Source organism: Aspergillus tanneri, assembly GCF_003426965.1.
Source record: "Aspergillus tanneri strain NIH1004 chromosome Unknown AapTan_4_pilon_pilon_pilon, whole genome shotgun sequence".
Lineage (NCBI taxonomy): Eukaryota > Fungi > Ascomycota > Eurotiomycetes > Eurotiales > Aspergillaceae > Aspergillus > Aspergillus tanneri.
Genome location: NW_022984631.1, coordinates 619,407 through 635,463, shown reverse-complemented (window position 1 = coordinate 635,463; position 16,057 = coordinate 619,407). Strand labels below are relative to the sequence as shown.

At 49.5% G+C, this 16,057-nt stretch overlaps 1 protein-coding gene across 1 annotated transcript; it reads left to right on the top strand.

Annotated features, from left to right (window-relative positions):
- Nucleotides 1-4,884: 4,884 nt before the first annotated feature.
- On the top strand, nt 4,885-13,718 carry ATNIH1004_005441 (Nonribosomal peptide synthetases (NRPS); the record flags this gene model as incomplete). The annotated part of the gene is made up of 3 exons (XM_033570095.1): nt 4,885-5,595; nt 5,676-9,467; nt 9,540-13,718. The coding sequence occupies 3 exons, from the start codon at nt 4,885-4,887 to the stop codon at nt 13,716-13,718; spliced, it is 8,682 nt and encodes a 2,893-aa protein (XP_033426127.1).
- Nucleotides 13,719-16,057: the final 2,339 nt, after the last annotated feature.

The following is a 16,057-nucleotide window of genomic DNA, read 5'->3' as shown; positions in this document are numbered from 1 at the left end:
GAGATGGATACATTACTAGGAGAAGGATTTCTGATTTACTTAGCTATGGACTGTGAGTCAAACAAACAAGTCTACATATCAAAAGAAAATATTCAGCTAGTTGCTAATTGGATAGATATCACAAGTGAAGTGTGTTTGGCCCAACGAGGCCCAACAAAGCCCATAGGGCCCATGAATAGCCCAACAAAGCCCAGAAAAGCCCACAAAGCCCACGAATAGCCCATAAAGCCCACGAATAGCCCATGAGAGCCCATTAATAGCCCATTCCCAGCCCAACTCGACCTTAGATACCCTCAAAAATTTTCACCTGGTCAGATACAGAGACAGAATACTGGTAGAAAGAGCTGAATTCCTTTAAATTCACTTCTTTATACTATCGTTTAGGATTAGAATTCCAAAGTAGAGAAGATAAGCTTTTATTTCATGTAAAGAATGAATAAATCAGAGCAGGCAGAAGTGGTTAATTTTTTACTTCTGTCTCTTATTAAAAAGATGCGCACACTCTCGTATATATAAAATATATATCTAAACAAGTTTGCAGTGAATTTATCCATAAGCCATCAAAACACCACCATAACAATCAGAATATGGGATTTTTATGAGTAATTAACTTAAAACAAGCCTTACTTTCTTTAATTCCAAGAAGATTTCCTAGAATTTCTTACTATTTTAGGCGAGGTTACAACGAAGCTCAGTTGATGAACTGGAACAGGTGTAAAAACAGTATTTTATTTTGATTATTTAGCAGCTTTATGAATGCCAAGACCAAAATTTTATGCAAAAATGGGCTTTTGCGGGGCCCATTGGGGCCTATCGTGGGCCTGATGGTTGGGCTTGGGCCTGAAATCCGGGCCATCAGCCCACAGTGGGTTGGGCCGTGGGCCCGAGATTCAGGCCCATTTGTGGGCTCTGATGAAGTCTAATTGTAGGTGCCCGCCACATAATGGGTAAGCGCTATATATGGCACTAGTGGCTACTGGAAGCGACTGAAGTTGCTCATTGTGACTCTGGTACTTCGGCTGTCATATAAGATTGAACGGGGCGGGCGCCTGCAGTAGACTAATAGTAACTAGATGATTGACGAGGATACTCCCATGTTTAATGATTACTGTTAAGCTGAAAGATTGGCCTTTCGTCCTTCAGCCACTCTTAGACCTCGGCAGAACCTCAAAACGGGCGAGCAGGTTGGAACCTCCACCCGCCTGAGGTTCCGGAGGCCAGCACCTCCACCCGACCCTCAAGGCCTTCCACCCTCGGGGAACCTCCGAGGTTCACCCTCAATGGACCCTCCTTCACCCGCCAAGACGAAATTTTTGCATAATTCACCCTTTTAGGATGCATAACCACCGTTGACTCATCCTTAAAAATACGGTTATTTACAGCTGTTTTGGTCCTGTGCCCGCGTTTTCACATTTTCAACGACACCATCGGCGAAATCTACGTAGTTGACTTGAACTCATCTGCTCCTTTGGCTACACTTGCTCAATGTGAGTTACATCCAGCAAATAAGGCATTGTTAAAAGTACCTGAACATGATGCCAACCAAGACGACGGTGGAAAGCCTTGGGACCATTATGAGATGGCTAGGACGTAGACTTAGCATCCGCAAAGAGAGCTCCGGACCAGCAGGGATTATATATAGTGCCCACAGTTGCACTGCACACGGCAAGAATTTGATACCGTGGTTGGTACGAAGGCGCGCTAAATTCTTAAGTCGGGTATGCCCTTATTTATTCGGCCTGCTGGCAAGGTATAAGAAATCGACATCTTACTACCCTTAACCTCCACAAACCGGCGCCCTGTTGACCCTCGTCTTATTACTGGTAACCGATCGGTTTAAGGAACCTCTGCAACAGAGCAGGGAAGGCTTTCGAGATGCCTTCTTAGTGGCGAATTTGGAATAGTCGGGCTCCAGAAAACCGCCCAAGAGTTATACGGCAAACCGCAGATCGGCCGATGTATAGAAGGCCGCCTAGGGCCGACTATACCCCCGCTCCACAAACATAAGCCTGCCTTCCAGGCGACAGTGGTTTATCGATGATATACGGACTAGGGATAGACAAACCTATTACTGTATTTGCATTGGGCTGTGGCAAGATAAGCTCCACCGGGTAGCCTATTTACGCGTCACGAACGAGGAGATTCGGAAAACCAGTGCTGGGGTTCGTCAACGACTACAGCTATGGCTGCCTGAAACGGCAGTTGCCGGAGTCCAAGACAAGTTCCTTTCGACGGAGGGAAGAAAGGATGCGGTCCTTGAGAAGCTTTCGAGGTTAAAGAGAAAAAGATGCATGGAATTCTACTCGTTGCTAAAACTTTAATTTATCTGTTGTTGTGTTTTGTTGGCCTTAAAGTAACTTAGGAATGCCGCTGGAGCGACTGTCGCAGTTGTGGTTACGGTATCTAAATCAATCATTTCTTCGAAAATCTGCCAATGCTTTTCCAGACTTTTGGAAAGCATGATAGTCCTTTTTCTAATAGAATAAAGAGACGAAGCTATCCATTCTTGTATTAAGCTACAAACGGTATTGCCTTTTTATGCATAAAGGTTTATTCCAAGCCACGTCTGGTGCTAATCCCGACAAATGCTACATTCCGTTCCAGCTCAGTGTCTTGTCCGGATTAACCTCCCTGATTGAGACTCAAAACGGGCTAGTGAATTATTTACGTACCAACAAAAGGCTGGGGAAATCAATACTTGAAGAGTTTAGAGCAGGTAACTAAGGCGGGCAATGCTAGGTTACGTAAGTCATGCGTCCGTGCATGTCATATGTTTTTCTAATGGTCACTAGCTTCTCTATGCTTCCTAACAACCAGCTACCATCCAGCTATATTGCTCATTCCGAGAACTTGAATATAATAAAACAGAAAAGGAGCATTGTTATAGTCTGTTTCTATAGCACTTGTGAAGCCTGTCCCGTCAATACAAGGCCCGGAGTAGAGGGGGTTAAACTTGGCATTGTTTGATCAAACGTAATCTGAGTCATTTTGGACCCTGTCCAGCTTGTTGCTGTAGAGATCGCAGCCTTAGACAGCATTCTGGATGGTGTTAGAAAAGGAACAGCTGTTAGGCGATAGGCCGACAGTGCTGGGTTAGAGCTCGCGGTAGGATATGCATATGCGGGAGACATGAGGCATGTAAACTGTTCTTGACCTGCCCCCTTTACTAGACTTCTCCATTGTGAGATATAAGACGACTAGTACGGATACAGTGCCATATCTTAGCATAAGGAGGACTTGAGCCACAAAGGATAGTTTCAGTATTATACATACTAATGGGTAACAGACACAGCACAAGTTAAGAGATCTCTAGCGGTTGAGGTTATATACTTTCTATCAGGGATAGGAAATCCCAAAGTCGGAGACTCTCTGAGGTGTACTGCATCGTAAACCTTCAGTTATCCTCAAGGACTTACATGCCATACTTACTCTTGAAGCTGCAGATCTAACATTCATTTCCTTCATTCTTGTCTCCTGTTTATGGCTCTGCTGCACTAGGGGCCAGCCCTTGCCCTTTCCTGCCGCAAAGTTGTCTGCAATAAATTGTTTCACATCGGCAGTTTTAATACAAAGAGAGAAGCAGGGTTAAGTAACCTTACATACTTCGATTCTCTCACTGCAGACATCATTATGGGGAGATTCTCAAAAGTCTTAATGCGTGAGTAGCCCTTCTATGTCTATACAGGAGTCGCACTAACGAGCATAGCCTGGCACCATGGGGCTAAATCAAAAAGCCTTGAGAAGCGAATTACTCAGAATGATCCTCCCAAAACAATCCCTGCTAGAGGAGCCAGACAAAAGTGCTCCCAGAATTTTCAACTGGACCCACGCCCCGGAACCTTGCAGTCAGACATAGACCGGAAGGTTTTCAATCCAAATGGGGCACTGAGGCCTGGATGGAGGGTAGTGATTAACGGGGTTGAGACCAGACGTGGCTGGGAGTATGTCAATAGCAATAAAAAGACAGGAGAGCTGTACGAGGATGTTGATTTGCTTCGGCGTCCAGACTGGTGGGCGCAAATCACTGAGGATCTTGTAAAGATCCTGAGACGTCCTTCTGTATATTGGTTGTCTAGAACGGACTCGAGGTTTGCAAAACAGTGCATGTGACTGCATGTGACGCACCCCGAAGTCCTGACCTTTAGAGGCTGGCAATAATCAATTCATCTACGCATAATGTTACACCGTCGCAATCCAAATATTCTTTCACACTAGCTCTAAGTGACCGTCGTCACGCCCTCATACTAGTTTAACATGGTGGCTTGCTTACTGTTTGCTTTAACTACGCTCAAGAGCTGACAAATAATCCCAACATAACCAGAATTTGGGCGCGATTCAAGTTTCAATGGCCCGCATGCAGAGCGACGTGCGCATCGAAAAGGCCGTAACAAGTCATTACGTCCTCGACTGGAAACATGATACAGGATAGTGTCGCCTGAAGGTTCCATGCCGCTGTTGCTAAATCATGGTTTTAAGCTATGGGGACAGGTCCACCTTTCTGAAAGCGGCCCCGCAAAGAATGCCGGAAGCAACCTTTGCATGTTGTGTCATGTCGAACAGCCAATATGATTGGCCCTTCACCGAGTCAGCTCCATCCCTGCCATTCGCTCACTGCCAGTGCAATGATACCCCCGCATTCCGGCGTAGGAAAAAGAAGACACGAGGGGATAGTAACAAGGACCCCCATTGAAAGAAAGCAAAGATAAATGAAAGTTTCGAAAGGAACTGACGAGATGTATAGAATGTAACCTCAGAATCTTAATCATCTTCATAAAAGCTAGGTTTCTCAATTCATCTAGGGAAATCTTTCTTTTAGCACAAAAATTACTCCTCTCCATCACATCCTGCGCATGTCCTTGAGCCTTGACTGATAATTAGCACATCATGGGCGAGTACAGTACAGGTCAGAGTACCAAGACGCTTTACATCACTCCAGATTCGCCACAAGGGAACCAATGCAAGGCTAACGGAGCCGGCGATAAAGCGGGATTCCATACATCAATCAATACCCTGAGCGCGAAGGATATATTACAGCTGCAGTCATGGAATGGAAAATTACCCGCCGAAGTGGACAGTTGCATTCATGAGCTTATCAAAGACCAGTGCTTAGCCCAGCCAGAGGCGGCGGCAGTCTGTGCTTGGGATGGCAATTTCACATACGGAGATGTGGAGCTGTACTCTTCGAGACTGGCAGACCAGCTCATCTCCTGTGGTGTTGGTCCTAATCTCATCGTCGCTGTTCTTTTGAACAAATCGAAGTGGACTCCGGCTGTTGTCTTGGCCGTTTTGAAGGCCGGAGGGGCATTTCTCTTACTGGATCCTGCATGCCCCGACCTCCGCCTGCGCCGGATCTGTGAAGAATCGGGTGCAAGATGGATCCTTTGCCGTAATAGCCATGTTGCGAAAGCTTCGGACCTTGGGCCAGAAGTGATCACAGTGGATACAGCACAATCGCAGCTTGCGATCAATGCAGTCGACATTAAAGGGCGCCAAAGGACCTCCTCTAGTAGGAGCTTAGCCTATGTCATCTTCACCTCCGGCTCCACTGGAAAGCCCAAGGGCGTGAAGATCAGCCACCGATCTTTTTGCTCCATGGTAAGACCTTATGTTAAGGCAGTCGGCTACAGCCGGCAAACGCGTGCCCTCTCTTTTTCCTCCTACGCTTTTGATGTCAGTGTCTCGGATATGATCATCCCTTTACTGGTTGGGGGCTGTGTTTGCGTGCCATCGGAGGCTCAGCTCATGGACAATCTCCCGACAGTTATTGCGCAGCTGCAAGCCAACTTGCTGACATGACACCAACCCTTCTGAGAACCCTGCGACCGGAGCAAGTGCCGAGTATTGAGACGATTGTCGTGGGAGGTGAAGCACTATCCAAGGATATCATTACCATCTGGAGTCCACATGTCCGCCTGATCAATTCATACGGACCTGCGGAATGTTCCATCAACGCGGCTCTAAACAACCATCTAACGCCAGAGACGGACCCCTCAAATGTAGGCTTCCCCGTAGGCGCCCGAGTTTGGATCGTCGACTCGGATGATCGTGAGAAATTAATGCCCGTGTCTACCGTAGGCGAATTGCTCATCGACGGCCCTACTGTTGGAAGCGGGTATATCAACAGCCCAGAGCAAATGGCGGCCTCGTTCATAGAACCCCCGACATGGATGCACCATTTCCGCCCTAGCAGCCCATACAACTGGGGACTGTATAAGACGGGAGACCTTGCCAGTCGCGAGACGGACGGCTCGATTAGGATTCTCGGTCGAAAGGATAGCCAGGTCAAGCTCCGTGGGCAGCGCATGGAGTTGTCCGAGGTCGAGCATCATGTCCGGGACTGTATCCCGACTCTGCATGATGTGGCAGCAGAAGTCCTCGTACCTCAAGGGGATCGAAGGACTCCTGTCCTGATGGTATTTCTCTGGGGTATGAAAGAGAGGAGCCCCGGGGACCATTTGTTCGCGGTACCGAGTGATGCCACGCGAGCCGGGATGGCCACAGTTCAGAGCGAGCTGAAGAAGCGATTACCGACTTACATGGTCCCTGGGGTCTTCCTTGTCTTATCAACCCTGCCCTTGACAGCGACCGGTAAACTGGATCGTCGACGACTCCGGACAGAGGCAGCTGCTCTGTCGTCGATGCAGTTGCTCGAATATAACGCCACTGCCACCCACCAGACGCGAATGCCGACTACCCCATCGGAGTGCGCCCTCCAACAGATCTGGGCGCGTGTATTGAATCTACAACCACAAGTGATCAGCGCCGACGCGGATTTCTTTGGGTTGGGAGGCGATTCGATCGCTGCGATGCAGGCGTCATCACAAGCCAGAACCGAGGGTCTGAACTGTCGAGTGGCAGACATATTCCACTGCAGGACCATTTGCAAGCTGGCGGACTCGCTGAAAATGGTCCCCCAGTCCCCCATGACGATAGAAGCAGAGCAGCTGGATTCCCCATTTCATCTCTCGCCGATCCAGCAAATGTTTTTTGAGGAGGTCCCTCCCCAGCAACACAACTACTATAACCAAAGCTTCCTCCTGCAATGCAACCCTCCCACGACCTCAGACGAGCTTCAAGGGGCCGTCACCGAGCTTCTCACATATCACTCCATGCTCCGGACGCGTTACAGTCATGTTGCTCCAGGAAAATGGATGCAGTCAATTCCGGCTGGGATTGATGGCAGCTACCGGTTCGACGCGACGCAAGTCAGGAGTGACGACGAGGCCCGCGCGATCATGATGAAGAGTCAACTGTCCTTGGACATTCAGCGAGGGCCCCTGGTGAGTGTGGATCTTTTGGATATGCAAGGCGAACTTGAACCAGAACAGTATATCTTCATTGTGGCCCACCACTTGGTAGTTGACTGGGTATCCTGGCGCATAATACTTGAGGACCTAGAGGGGTTGCTCTCGATGGGGAGATTGTTGGACAGCGCTCCCTCCCTTCCTTTCCAGGTCTGGTGTCGACTTCAATCCGAGCACGGGCAGGCCCATCTTATGCCCGACGCGGCTTTGCCATTTAAACTGCCACCTTCGCAGGATGCCTACTGGGGTCTTGCCCCCCATCGGAACACTTGGGCGGACAGTCACCAACAACGATTTACACTGGACTTGGACGCTACGAAGTCGCTTCTGGGGCCGGCCAACAACGCTTTTGGTACGCAGCCAGTGGAGATCTTGCATGCCGCCTTGCTCTATTCGTTTGCACAAACGTTCCGAGACCGGCCCGCGCCAGCTCTCTTCTCCGAAGGTCATGGACGCGAGCCGTGGGATCCTGCTATGGACCTTTCACGCACGGTGGGGTGGTTTACCACTATCTGGCCAACCTATATTGACATAACCCATAATTACACCCTGGGGGATGTGGTGCGTCGCGTCAAGGACTGTCGACGACTGGTCCCCAACAAAGGCTGGGCTTACTTCGCCTCACGTTACCTGAACAATCAGGGCCGTAAAGCGTTTGCCAACCATGGCCGTACGGAGATTTCTTTCAACTACGTTGGATTGTTTCAACAGCTTGAGCGACCTGGGGCGCGTCTGCAGTCGGCCACCCGACTATCGCGAAATGGCGTCGAGGATGTATCGGGTGATTTAGAGCGGCCAGAGTTATTTGATATCACAGCTGTGGTGAGCCAGGGCTGTCTGGAGTTTAAGTTCGTCTACAGCCGCCACATTCCTCGACAGCAGGCTATCAGCCAGTGGGTTCGCACATGTGAGCAGTCTTTGAAAGCCGCTGCGCAAGAGCTGGGATTCCAGCCCCATAGTTACACTCTCCGGGATTTCCCACTGTTACCATTGACCTATCCAAGCCTGGACAGGCTGCTTTACGACACTCTGCCGGCAATTGGGGTATCTTCTGAGATGGTTCAGGCGGCATACCCTTGCTCGCCTGTTCAACGAGGCATTCTGTTAGCTCAGTCCTGGGACCCAGATCGCTACCATTGTCAGTTGATCTGCCGGGTAATTTCCTGTACCGGAGCGGTTGAGCTAGACAGAATGGCTCAAGCATGGAGGAAGGTCGTTAATCGCCATGAAATCCTGAGAACGGTATTTATCGACGCTGTCACCAAGGAGGGGTATCTCGACCAGGTTGTGCTGAAGACCGTGGACGTTGATCTCGATGTGTTGGAATGGGATGAGAGCGCCATACCGATGGTCGAACAACTGCAATCAAGGCGCCCTTTTCCCGGAGGCAGCAAGCCTCTCCATCGATTGACGCTGTGCGCGACACCCACAAAAGAGGTCTTGTGTAAACTCGAAATCAATCATGCCTTGATCGACGAGATATCCGCCCAGATCGTGTTGCGCGATCTGTCACGGGCATACGACGGGCGGCGCAGTGAACCGTCCAACTTCCGTTTCGTGGATTACATTGGGATGCTGCACCACCAAGATAGCGAGGCCGCTCGGTGTTACTGGACAAGCTATCTCAAGGGCGTTGAGCCGTGTCTCTTTCCTCCACTTAGCACGCTGGGTGTAGATGATGCCAGCGGAGCATGGAGGTCTTTCGATCTCGACATTCCAGTGGGTTCGAACTGGAGAACTTATTGCAGCAGCCATGGTGTAACCCCGGCGAATATCTTTCAGGCAGCCTGGGGGTTGGTATTACGCTTCTACAACGGTTCTGATGAGGTTTGCTTTGGTTATACGACCTCGGGACGGGATATGCCTCTACCGGGTACTGATCACGCAGTGGGGCCCTTTATCAATATGCTAGTCTCACGACTGGCTCTGAGAGCCGATACATCTCTGCTGGAGGTGCTACAGGGAAGTCAGACGGACTACACACAAGCGCTAGCTCACCAACACTATGCTCTTGCCGACATATTTCACTCGATGAACCTCTCAGGCAAGCCTCTCTTCAACACAGGCATATCGCTGAACAGGCTCGTAGTGGGCTCTGAGGAAGAAGAGAGTTGGTCTCCGACCCTCTCATTCGAAACCATCAGTAGCGAAGATAACACCGAGGTAAGCCTAACACTGACGTCGGCCCCTGGGTAGAAAAGCTATGGGCCACTTGCTGATACCACGTAACACAAGTATGATGTGATCGTTGAGATTGCCCTCCGAAGTGACATGGCCAGAGCAACTTTCACTTACCGCCCACATGTCCTATCAGAGACCCAGAAATGGGGAATGGCAGATATATTCCGTGAAGCCGTCTCCGAAATTCTTGCGTGCACACCTGATACCAGAATTGGAGACCTCCCTCTCTTTGGTACTGGCAACCTAGAACACATCTCTGAGAACATCGGGGGATCACACCGGGTCGAAACCTATTGTCGTCGGCAATTGGCGAATTACAGCGGACAGGCATTTCCGACAATACCGCGCAATTACTGCCCCGAGGCCAGTGAGTCGTTTGAGCTTTCTGTGGCAATGAAGGGGCAGCCCGGGCTTTTAGACAGCGAGATCTCTCCTCTGACGCAGCTCGCATGGGCTATTGCTCTCTCTCAATATACTGGGTCCGAGGACATCCTCTTCGGTGTCTTGGAGGGAGAACTGGCAGGCCGCGTCCTCCCAGTAAGGATACACGTTGACTCATGTGATCAAATTGCGGACAAACTGCAGCAAGCTCAAGAGGACACACAGACCCGGTTGTCTCTTCAGCAATGCCGGGTTAGCAACGCACTGCCATTATACGACACGCCCGGGGCCGCCTGCCAATACCATAATGTCCTTCTCTTGCAGCCTCGGAGAGCTAGCTCCATCCGCGAACTAAACCCTCAAAACGCTCTGAGACATCCGCTGATAGTACTCTGCCAGCCCCTGTCCAACAACGCGTTGATAGTGCGTGTGAATTTCGATAAAAACTGTCTAGAGAGCGCCAAAGCCCAGCGATTTAGCTTTCAGTTTGCGCACATTCTACGGCAACTGCATGACAGTCCGAACCGGCAGGTGGCAGAGATCCTTACGCTCAGCCCTGAGGACATGGAGCAGCTGGACCGGTGGAACGGAGTCGTTCCTGAACGAATTGAGGCATGTGTGCATGAATGTATCCATGCACACGCTGTCGACTGTCCAGACGCACCCGCCATCTGTGCGTGGGACGGAGACTTTTCCTATCAGCAGCTCGACGAGTACTCATCGCAGCTGTCATGGCAACTGAAACGGATGGACGTGCGACCGGGAGTTGTAGTACCCGTTTGCCAGGAAAAAACCCGCTGGACTGCCGTAGCTATTCTTGGAGTCCTCAAGGCCGGAGGAGCTTTCGCTCTGCTCGATCCGGAGGTCCCCACGGAGCGTTTAATAGCCATTGCGCGAGATCTCAATCCACCCTTCGCCATCTCTACCCCGCATACTGCCCCGATCTGCCATCAGCTGGCAGCAGAGGTAGTTGTTCTCGGAGACACGGAGTTCCCTCTGTCTGCAAGTGCCACACCCTCGACCATGCCACCATCTACAGCCACGCCGGCGGATGACCTCTATGTAGTTTTCACATCTGGATCGACTGGCAAGTCCAAGGGGGTCGTCATTCATCATAGTGCATTTTACACCGGCGCCCTCGCACAGAACCCTGTCCGATCCTTAGACCGCTCATCCCGGACCTTGCAGTTTGCTTCCTACATGTTCGATGTGAGCGTCGCAGATCTCCTACGGACACTGCTAGCGGGCGGTTGTGTGTGCATCCCGGCTCAGAGCGGGTTGAAAGATACCTTGGCAGAGACGATAGGCCGGCTGCGCGTCAATCGCCTCGATCTCACACCATCGGTTCTACGGCTGCTATCACCCGAGGCCGTTCCCTCAGTCCGCACGATAACCCTCGGCGGGGAGCCTATGACATCCAAGGACGTCGAATGCTGGGCGGGGAAAGTGCAGCTGATGAACTGTTATGGGCCGGCCGAGTGCTCCTATTGCGTTACGCAATCGCAAGTTCTCCGCCCGCACCGATCCGATGCTGGAATTATTGGTCACGGCCAGGGTGCCATCTGCTGGGTCGTGGATCGCCACGACCACCGGCGGCTGGTGCCCATCGGAGCCGTGGGTGAGCTGGTGGTTGAAGGGCCTATCGTTGGTCGCGGTTACTTGCATGATCACAAGAAGACGGCGCAGGCTTTTATCAGAGATCCGCCCCCATGGCTGAGGCGATTAGGGCGGACTGGGCTGCTGTATAAGACGGGCGATCTAGTCCAGTATACCACAGACGGATCCTTGCTGTATATTGGGCGCAAAGACAACCAGGTCAAGCTGCACGGGCAACGTCTCGAGTTGGGCGAGGTCGAGTACCATGTGCGTCGGTGCTTTCCATCTTCCCGAGAAGTCGTCGCCGAACTTATCACACCCCTTGTCTCCGAAGGAGAAGCAAAACCGCTTTTGGCAGCCTTCATTGGGACGGGTCAATGCGATTATCGAAAAGCTCAACCGGATCAACCAGATCAAATTTTCTGTACTGCCACTGCCGAATTTCTCGCCAGCGGGCAACAAGCAAGAGAACAAATGGAGCAGCAGGTGCCCGGTTACATGGTGCCTACCATTTTCATCCCGCTGTACCGGGTGCCTTTGACACATAATGGGAAAAAAGATCGTCGCCTGCTCAGCCAGCGAGCGTCGCAAATTCCCCGCAAAGACCTATTTGCGGCATACGCGCAGAGGGCTGGAGTGGTCAAACGCCCTCCTTCGACACGGACGGAACGCCTCTTGTTCTCTGTGCTGTCACAGGTGCTGGAGATTGAACCTCACGATATTGGCATGGACGATAATTTCTTTTTCCTTGGTGGCGATTCCATTATCGCCATCCGATTTGCTCAGCTTGCGCGGCAACATCGTCTCTTTTTCCGGGTCGCCGATGTATTTCGTAATCCGAGACTTTCTGATCTAGTGCTTTCAATTAGCGGCACAGACGAAAGTGCTGTACAGGCCCCAGAACCGGCGGCTGCGAGCAGTGAACGGTATTTCGGATTTGAGTCATGGGAAGAACTAAGAAAAGCATTTTTATCCTCCCTGCCCTGCTTGGGGAGCCGACTACCCCATGACGACGTCCAAGATATTCTCCCCGCTCTAGAAGGTCAGGTTATTCGCTTGCAGCGCCCTTGCACGTACTTTATCCTCGACCTCCGGGGACCAATGGACAATATAAAGCTCCAAATGGCCTGCCAGGCATTGATTCGAAGGCACACCATCTTACGGACCATGTTCATACCGTATCACTCGAAGACGGCTCAAGTGGTGCTGCACGAGCGCGCTATAGGTTTCTGGCGAAGTGTCCATTATGGTAACGATATTGACCTGGCCAAGGCAACTGAGAATTTGATCAGTAGGGATTGCATCCCACTTCCTCCGATGGGTGTGTTGATCACCCGATTTACTCTGGTCCAGGGGCCTGATGATGACCACCGGTCTTTGGTCATCCGGCTTTCGCATGCCCAATATGATGCGTTCAGCATCGCGACCCTGCTAAAGGATCTCAAAGCCCTCTTTGAAAGCACCCGTCTGGCGGAGGCCCCTTCATTTGCTGCATATTTCGAGGAGTGCTTGATAAGCAAGTCTGAGCGCGCCATCGACTTCTGGAGAAAGCTTCTCGAAGATTCTCGCATGACCTGCCTGGGCAATAAATCACAAGCATCGGGCTCCAACATTCCGGTAGAAGATGAACGGACTATCCTTCTCCCTTCTCAGCTTCCACATGTGGAGACAACTCTGGCAAGCTTGATCAAAGGGGCTTGGTCCCTGGTTCTCTCCCGGCTGGGGAATTGCAAGGACGTAATGTTCCTTCAAACAACGAACGGCCGGCACCTGGCTTCGGAAGAAACTTACGGTGTCGTCGGACTCTGTATCAGACGTCTCCCAGTGCGGGTAGCGCTCGATCCTACCTGGACGGTCCTGGATCTCCTTCGGGTCATCCAAAATCAGCACAGTGACACCTTGTTGTTCGAATCGGTTGAACTGCAGGAATTGATGGAACTTGGCTCGCTATGGGGCCCAGGGATGCAGTGTGGCAGCATCCTAGTGCACCAGAACGTGAACCCAGAGAATTCCTTCAAAATTGGACAGGCGAATTGTTCGATGCAGAGTGTGGCCAAGCCGTATCCGACAAATCATATACTGATTGAGACAATCCCCAGCAATTTCCATCTTCGTGTTCGGCTGGCAACCTCAAGTCATATCTTGGACAAGTCAGGTGCGGAGATGGTCCTGCAGCGACTCTGCGACACCATCATGCTTTTCGCCAGTTCTCCCGGTGTCCCACTGGCTGAAATACAGATGATCCCTGCTAATTGATATAAGACTACATAGATAAGTGGTGTAAGATCGGAGAACAATCGATCCATATTATAATACTTGTTTCCTGGCAAATATTCTGTAAGGCACAATTCTCTTCCTCTTGCCTGAAATTATTAATGAACCAGATTGGATTAACCCATCAATATAATCCTAATCTGTACGTTATCCTGTCCATTTAGCAAGAGCAGCCCCGTGGTGCGGTGTGCCAAGAAAGACAAGAGATTATGTAGGAAGGAAACCAGCTAGTGAGAGAAATCCAAAGAAAAAAATAGCTGTCTTTGCCTTTCTTTCCGACAGTATCTAGGCTCTATATATAGATAGGATCGCGCGATATATACTAGGCTCCCAGTATTTCTAGACAGGGGGAAAGCACCCACGATAACTATGAAAAGATGTGCTCTTTGCACAATCCGAAAGTTACAATCACAATCGTATCTCGATCCAGGCACTTGAACGCGGGGCGACACAGAACGAAGTGTACGCACCCAAGTAGTGAACTAAACTTTACAATAAACATTTTTCTCTTTTTGAAAGTTGCAATTCGGGACGAAAGAAAGCCTCTGCTCTTTGAAATTCCTCCAAGCGATTAGTATCATGGAGTGAACTCCTTCAAAACTAAAGAGTCCCTGGTGTATCTGCAATTAGACTGCGGCAAAACCGCGGTTTTGGGTATCATAGTCAAAACCACAACCGCAGATTTGCGGTTTTGGATATCACTTTGAAAACCGCAACCGCAACCGCAGATTTGTGGTTTAACCACGGTTACCCATGGATAACCGCAAGAAAACCGCACTAGCATAACTCTCGCTTCTTTAACCAATTCTAGCATATCAGGTGACACTTATGCAGCTTACATACTCTTGTTTTAATTGAAAATCACCTGTTCTGGTTAGTACAGTGAGCCCGGTTGACCTCTCAGGCCAGTTGTTCTTATTGTCCCTACTGTCCCTATTGCCCCTATTGGTTGTAGCTCCTCTAACGTTTTATATACGTGTACCCAGGCAATATGCTCCTGGGAGTGTACGATAATAAGCTATTCCGAAAACTTAAAGACAAGGAATGTGTTGACAGGCCACGCCCGTATATTACTCCTATTCGCCTTCGCTGCAATTGGCGCACATGATTGGTCCGCTTATTGCAGTTATATAACCTCTCGTAGTATAAGAACGCACGCTTCTTCCCCTTTACTTTCTTTATCTTAACGATTCCTCTTTGTGTATATCTAGTTATTAGATAGCAAGGCATTTCGCCCTTGTTAAAGTATGTTTGTTTGCCCTAAAAGTTAAATAAAAGCATGTAAAATAATAAAAATATCTAAAGGTCCTCCATAGGATTAGGCACTGGACGAGTCTATATTAGCCAGCTGCAGTACAGATGGTCTAATATAGACACAAGCACCTACTAGGAATCGAACCCAGTACCTCTAGATTACTAGATCTAATGCATTACCACTAGACCATTGGTATATTATAAGTAACCAAGAAGGTACATGGCATTATATGTCACGGACCTGACCTTGCTATATAGTACACTGAGCTCGATGACCGTTCGGTCATCGATTTGCGCCTTTTGGCTGTGGCGTAGTGGTAAAGCTCAGCACCACTACGCAGTCGGACTTAGGTCCTCACATTATATCACTGCCGTGAGGTCCTGGCCCGATCCTAGCATCACCATTCACCAAAGTCAGCAAGTAATATTGCTTCCTTGCAACGAACGCATGCTTCTTTCCCTTTACTTTTATTATCTTAACGATTCCTCTTTGTGTATATCTAGTTATTAAATAGCAAGGCATTTCGTCCCTGTTAAAGTATGTTTGCTTACTCTAAAAGTTAAATAAAAAGTATGTAAAATAATAAAAATATCCAGAGGTCCTCCATAGGATTAGGCACTGGACGAGTCGATATTAGCCAGCTGCAGTACAGATGGTCTAACATCGATTCAAGCACCTACTAGGAATCGAACCCAGTACCTCTAGATTACTAGATCTAATGCGTTACCACTAGACCATTAGTATATTATAAGTAATCAAGATGGTCTTGGGCATTATATCATCGCCGTGAGGTCCTGGCCCGATCCTAGCATCACCATTCACCAAAGTCAGATAGTAATATTGCTTCCTTGCAATGCATAAGTCATTGTAGCATTAGTTTGCAATATCGGTTTGTGTAGTTTCTTGCTTATTTTATCTTTTATATTTGGTTGTGGGAGGGTGATAAAGCATTGTAGTATATATAAATATCCACCCTACTGCTTACTTTGATCCTTTTTCTTAAATAACGAGCCGAATATTGATATATCGCCTCTTATTTTGCGTAGCTAGTAAGTGGTGTTTGTCT